Genomic DNA, 6,454 nt, shown 5'->3' on the forward strand with positions numbered 1-6,454 from the left:
CACAGGATAACTTCTTTGCTGTCTCATGCAGCTAGCACAGGATAACTTATCTGCTGTCTCATGCAGCTAGCACAGGATAACTTCTCTGCTTTCTCCTGCAGCTAGCTAGCACAGGATGACTCTGTTTTCTACTTCGTCCTGTTAGCAGAGGATCACTTCTCTTCTTTTTTTACTGCAGCTAGACAGAGCTCAGGACAACTACTTCGTGCTCTCACTCTCGCCTGATTTTTTTTTCTTCTATTCTAGAACAGGACAAGACTCAGCCCACACTGAATACAGTCTCCAATCACCTCCCCATTGCAGGCCTGGGATTGGCTGAGGGGCAGAGAAGTGCAGCTATTTATTCCAGCCTTGCCTACTTATACAAAGCAGACTTACAAGTTGTCTTGGCATTTGGGCTCCTGGGCTGAGCGGGGAATCTTGCGCACAGAAGTCGGGATCTTGGAAAACTCTCCACCAGAAACATATGGTTCACGATTTACTTTGCCAGAGACTTTGCAGATCCAGAGTCCAGCCTTAGAGAGGAGTGAGCTGCAGCCTCCTCTGCCTCCATATTACTTTTCATTCTTGCAATCACTCACTCCCAAGTTTTGCGCATGAATCTCTTGGATCCCTTCATGAAGATGACAGAAGAGCAAGACAAGTGCATGTCTGGGGCTCCTAGCCCTTCCATGTCTGAGGACTCTGCTGGTTCCCCCTGCCCTTCTGGGTCGGGCTCAGATACTGAGAACACAAGACCCCAAGAAAATACTTACCCCAAAGGGGATCCAGACCTGAAGAAGGAGACAGAGGATGAAAAGTTCCCTGTCTGCATCAGAGAGGCAGTCAGCCAGGTGCTGAAGGGATATGACTGGACCCTGGTGCCCATGCCAGTCAGGGTGAATGGATCCAGTAAAAGCAAACCCCATGTCAAGAGGCCAATGAATGCTTTTATGGTTTGGGCACAGGCTGCCAGGAGGAAGCTTGCTGATCAGTACCCACATCTTCACAATGCAGAGCTCAGCAAAACCTTGGGCAAGCTCTGGAGGTGAGTGTGTGCTCCTGGAAGCCTCTACACTTCTTTATTTACAAATATGTGTCCTTTGTTTACAAATAATGTTGTGGATACTTTTTGTTATTTTCTGGGATTTCTGGCTGTAGTTAGGGGTAATTGGCCTGGAGTGTGAGGTTGTGACTACACTTTTTGTTATTTTCTGGGATTTCTGGCTGTAGTTAGGGGTAATTGGCCTGGAGTGTGAGGTTGTGACTACACTAGTTTCCTATTAATGCTATGAAGAGGGGAGAGTTGGTATTCTTCTTCTTTGCCCCTTTGTACAACTTTGCTCTCTTCTCTATGGGATACAGAAGCCCCATCCAATCATCCATTACTGGACATCTTCATTAAACGTGTATTTCTTGGGGGCATTTTAGGTACATTTAACCCCTGCTGGGGGTGTTTAACAGTTTTGGCAGCTGGAGGGCTCAGGTGGAAAGGTTGTAGCCCTAGGTTTTTTTTTTTTTCTTCTCTGCTGGCAGTGAAAGAATGACTCCAACCACTTCAAAGGATTGATTCTACCTTTATCTGATGGCTGAAAGGGCTTCCTGCATTGGAAAATGAGATTCATGCTCTTGGTTTATTCTGTGGTTTCTTTAGTTTTGTTAATGCAGATTAGGATTGCTGGATTATGTATGCGTGTGAGAAGGGCTCATATTAAATATATAAATAATAATAATAAAAGATTATCTTCTGCGGCCTCATTTAGAATAAATCTTGTTTTAATCAATGAAAATTAGTTTTGCTTTTTTTATATGAAAGCATAGTTGCCTTACAAGCTGATGAGAAATCTGTGCAGGGAAGCTGTAATGTTCGCCTCTTCGATGGAGGATAATGCATAATAAAGTGATATATATTGATAACAAATAGGAAGTAATTATGAAGAATATTAATAGCAATAAAATAAAAATGTCAAAGGAAAATAATATCATTTAATAATGTCAAAAATGTGTAGTTTAAGAACAAAGTAAAATAATAGTGTCATATAGGATGATAAGAGTCATATAATGTATAAATATTGTATTATAGTAAAATAGTAATTTCATATAGTATAATAATATTTTTATTATTATTACTAACATATAATGTAAAAAAAATCTAACACAATAATATATTATTCTGAATATATAGATACACATGACATACATATATAATAAGAATGATACTGTATGCTCCTGGTCTGTATTGTCTCTGCACCAGAGTGATATCTATGTATCCTCCTCTTGCCATATTTTAGGCTGCTAAATGAGGGTGAGAAGCGTCCTTTTGTAGAAGAAGCCGAGAGACTGAGAATCCAGCACAAGAAGGACCATCCAGACTACAAGTACCAGCCACGCCGCCGAAAGTCCGTCAAGAACGGGCAGGCTGAGCAAGAGGACGGTTCGGAGCAGACCCATATCTCGCCCAATGCCATTTTCAAGGCTCTGCAGGCTGACTCCCCACATTCCGCCTCTAGTATGAGCGACGTGCACTCCCCAGGGGAACACTCAGGTAAGGACTATGCTCCTGTTTTGTCTTCTCATTTGCATAATATTAAATTAATGCATGTTGGAAATGACAGTGGTCATGCAACAAACAGCTTATATCATGTCTGTGCATAAGTGCGGTGCTGCCCCTGGCTATGGTGATAACATTAGGTCAATCATATAGGGTTACTAATGTTATACAATGGAATATGTGGTAGTTCCCGGTGTCAGGCGGCCAATCTGGCTGAGGCTGGTGCGCCTATTATCTACCCTGCATGATCTAGGCTGGTAGATCTCTAAGCCCCCACCTGCTGTCCAGCATCTGTTGGGTTAAACTTACTGTAGATCCTGGAGTTAATGATTAGCAGGAGTTATAGGGCACCTGCTTGTATGATATAAGATAGGTAGGAGTGTGCTTCCTAAGTATTGAAACTTTATGGGACCCTGCAGCTTATCTGCTGGCTCCTTTAATGAAGCAGGAAGGATACGTGAGCTTAGAGGTTGGGAATCACAGTAATCAGTGCTCAGTTACATCAAAGTTCGTCATTTTGACATTTTTTTGCTATGTAATCAGATTGTTATTTAATATACATACCTGTTTTTAAATATTTAGCTCGGTGATTAGCACTGTATGGTGGCTCAGTGGTTAGCACTGTATGGTGGCTCAGTGGTTAGCACTGTATGGTGGCTCAGTGGTTAGCACTGTATGGTGGCTCAGTGGTTAGCACTGTATGGTGGCTCAGTGGTTAGCACTGTATGGTGGCTCAGTGGTTAGCACTGTATGGTGGCTCAGTGGTTAGCACTGTATGGTGGCTCAGTGGTTAGCACAGTATGGTTGCTCAGTGGTTAGCACTCTATGGTGACTCAGTGGTTAGCACTGCAGCTTTGCAGCACCGGGGTCCTGGATCCAAATCCAACCAACGACAACATCTGCAAGGAGTCTGTATGTTCTCCCCGTGTTTGTGTGGGTTCCTCTGGTTTCCTCCCACACCCCAAAGAAATACTGATAGGGAATCTAGATTGTAAGCCCCGATGGGGACAGCGATGACGATGTCTGTAATGCACTGTGCAATATGATGGCGCTATATAATAAAACATAATAAATACTATAACATTTTGGATATTTTTGTTGTTGCTGCAGGTCAATCACAGGGGCCACCAACTCCACCAACCACCCCTAAAACAGATGTGCAGCCGGGCAAGCCAGACCTGAAGCGTGAAGGTCGTACCATACAAGAGAGCGGCCGCCAACCCCCTCATATCGATTTCCGTGACGTGGACATTGGAGAGCTGAGCAGCGAGGTGATTTCCAATATTGAGACCTTTGATGTCAACGAATTCGACCAATACTTGCCTCCCAATGGTCACCCAGGAGTTGCCTCTACGCAGGTGACTTACACCGGTAGTTACGGCATCACCAACACAAACAGTGCCAGCACGGGAGCTGGGCACACATGGATGTCCAAGCAACAGCAGCAGCCAAGTCAACAGTCGCAGCAGCAGCAGCAGCACACATTGTCGACTCTGAACAGCGAGCAGAGCCAGTCCCAGCAGAGGACACACATCAAAACCGAGCAGCTCAGTCCGAGTCATTACAGCGACCAGCAGCAGCAACACTCCCCACAACAGCTCAACTACAGCTCCTTCAACCTCAACCATTACGGCTCTTCCTACCCAATGCCCATCACGCGCTCACAGTACGACTACACCGAGCACCAAGGTTCCAACACCTACTACAGCCACGCCGCTGGCCAGAGCTCCAACATCTACTCTACCCTGAGCTACATGAACCCGAGCCAGCGCCCCATGTACACTCCTATCGCTGACACGACGGGGGTTCCATCTATTCCCCCGACACACAGCCCTCAACATTGGGAGCAGCCGGTCTACACACAGCTCACCCGGCCATAGAGCGATCACTATAGGCCATTGACTTTCTAAAGACAATTTGCCATCCAGCACAAGTCTAAAAAGTGCCCTCTTCATACATGCGTAGCGCGTCGCCCTCGGCTGGCAGCCAGCGAGACTGGGCAGATTGCTTCTAAACAGGACTCTCTTGGCACCTCTGTATGCGCAGATGGCACAAGAGACGATACTTTAGAAAAACCAGCAACTTGATTCTTGGAGAGACTTTTGCAATTCTACATCCTCTGTGAGGACTAGTCTCTGTCTGATATATTTTAGTATGTACTGTGTATGTCCTATTGCCTTTATATGGGGGTTTATACATTTATATTTTAGAAGAAAACAAATACATTGTAAGAAGAAAGAAAAAAAAAGTTCTCCGTTCGAGTAGTTTTAAACTTTTATTCAAATGGAAATATTTTTGTAAAAAAAATTAAAAAAATTTTTTATATTTTTTTCCCCCAAAAAAATATAACATTAGTCTCGCATTTATAATGAGCGGTGAGATTTTTTTTTCGGCCATATGTAAATCAGACAGTGGATTGTAATATGTTTTACTCAAGTAGGAAATGTATTTCCACATCTATACCCAAGTGCCAATTAATAAAAAAACAAAAAACTGTGCCCGAAGATTAGAATTCACGCGTTGCCTAATGAACTGTTCCAGCCAGACTACATACAAGTGCCCTTTACAATTCCTAATGATCTCCAGCAGCAAAAGCGATAGGATTGAATTATTATTATTATTATTTTTTTTTTTTTTTAGTTTTTATAAAGGAAAAAAAATTTCTGGGAACATTTTTTTTTTCTACACCAGGTGTCACGTTCTTAAATTATTTATTTTATAATAAAAAAAAATAATATTTGTTAAAAATAAGCAAAGGCTCCCGAATTTAAAAAAAAAAAAAATCTTTTGTACAAAGAAGATATATATTAGCATGCTGCTGATTTTTCTTATTTTTTTTTTTGCCTTTTTTTTTTTGAGAAATATGCTTTTTTGTTAAATTATGGGTTTTTATTGTGTCATTTCATTTTTTTTTTCTCTCTCTCCGACTTTTTCTTTTGTGTTCTACATTCCTTCTTTGAGTCTAATTGTAAAAACGTACGAGATGCTCTAATTTACATTTTAAAAAAAAAATAGCAGTGAAGTTTACTGGGGTTATTTTTTTTTTTCCTCCATGCATAAAGTTGCACCAGGTTTGTATAAATTGATGAAAAAAAATAATAATTTTTTTCAGTGCCTCATACACTATTTGATTGTTACGACATCTAGAGAGTTTTGGCACCATTTTGTGACAGAATGGTAATAAATTTGACATAAAATGCAGTTTGACTTTGGCAAATAGTTGGTTAACATTTGCTTAAAAAAAGATTTATATACATTTTTTTTTTAAAGGTACGGTAATGGTAATGGTTAAATGCTATGTCCAGATAGAGCACTCCACAATGAGCGCCTTCATTACAAAAAGTAGGCCTTAAAGTTCCCTTTAAGTTAAGTAACATATACAAAGCTGACTTTTGAAGTCCGTGGATCATTTTGTTCATTTTTATGTGCGATTTTTTTTTTTTTTTTCAATTGTTATTCTTCTGTCTTTGTGAACTTATCCTCTTGTGTATTATTGTTTTGCAATAAATATAATACAATGTACTAAAAGTGAAATCTTGTTCTTTTCTTACAAATATTAAAATGGGTATTCCCATCTCCAAGATCCTATCCCAATATGTAGTAAGCGTAATAATAATAATATTAGTATAGTTCTTCTGATTCGCTGTCTCTTTCCTTTTGTGTAGGCATTCCAGGACCTTAGGTATCCTTGGTGATGACAGTTACCTAGTTGCTAGTTGTCATAACCATGGGAACTTAAGGTCCTGCAATGCCTGAAAATGTGAATCAGAAAAACTATACTGCATTTCTAATTTAGCGGTATTTGCTAATATCATTATTATTGCACCTTCTACATATTGGGATAGGATATTGCAGATTATAAGTTCACACTTTGGAGTTTTTGACGCTGTGTATTGTTACTGGACATATAAAAGCAGTATCTGA

At 40.8% G+C, this 6,454-nt stretch overlaps 1 protein-coding gene across 1 annotated transcript in view; it reads left to right on the forward strand.

Moving 5' to 3' along the window:
* Positions 1 to 6,064, forward strand: part of SOX9 (SRY-box transcription factor 9) — a 65,060-nt gene extending 58,996 nt beyond the window's left edge. The window contains exons 2-4 of the mRNA XM_069750715.1: positions 247 to 1,027; positions 2,271 to 2,524; positions 3,641 to 6,064. Coding sequence (XP_069606816.1) covers positions 597 to 1,027; positions 2,271 to 2,524; positions 3,641 to 4,410 — 1,455 coding nt within the window. The 5' untranslated portion in view covers positions 247 to 596 and the 3' untranslated portion in view covers positions 4,411 to 6,064. The remainder of the gene's footprint in view (positions 1 to 246; positions 1,028 to 2,270; positions 2,525 to 3,640) is intronic.
* The last annotated feature ends 390 nt before the right edge of the window (positions 6,065 to 6,454 follow it).

Source organism: Ranitomeya imitator, chromosome 2 (assembly GCF_032444005.1).
Source record: "Ranitomeya imitator isolate aRanImi1 chromosome 2, aRanImi1.pri, whole genome shotgun sequence".
Taxonomy (NCBI): domain Eukaryota; kingdom Metazoa; phylum Chordata; class Amphibia; order Anura; family Dendrobatidae; genus Ranitomeya; species Ranitomeya imitator.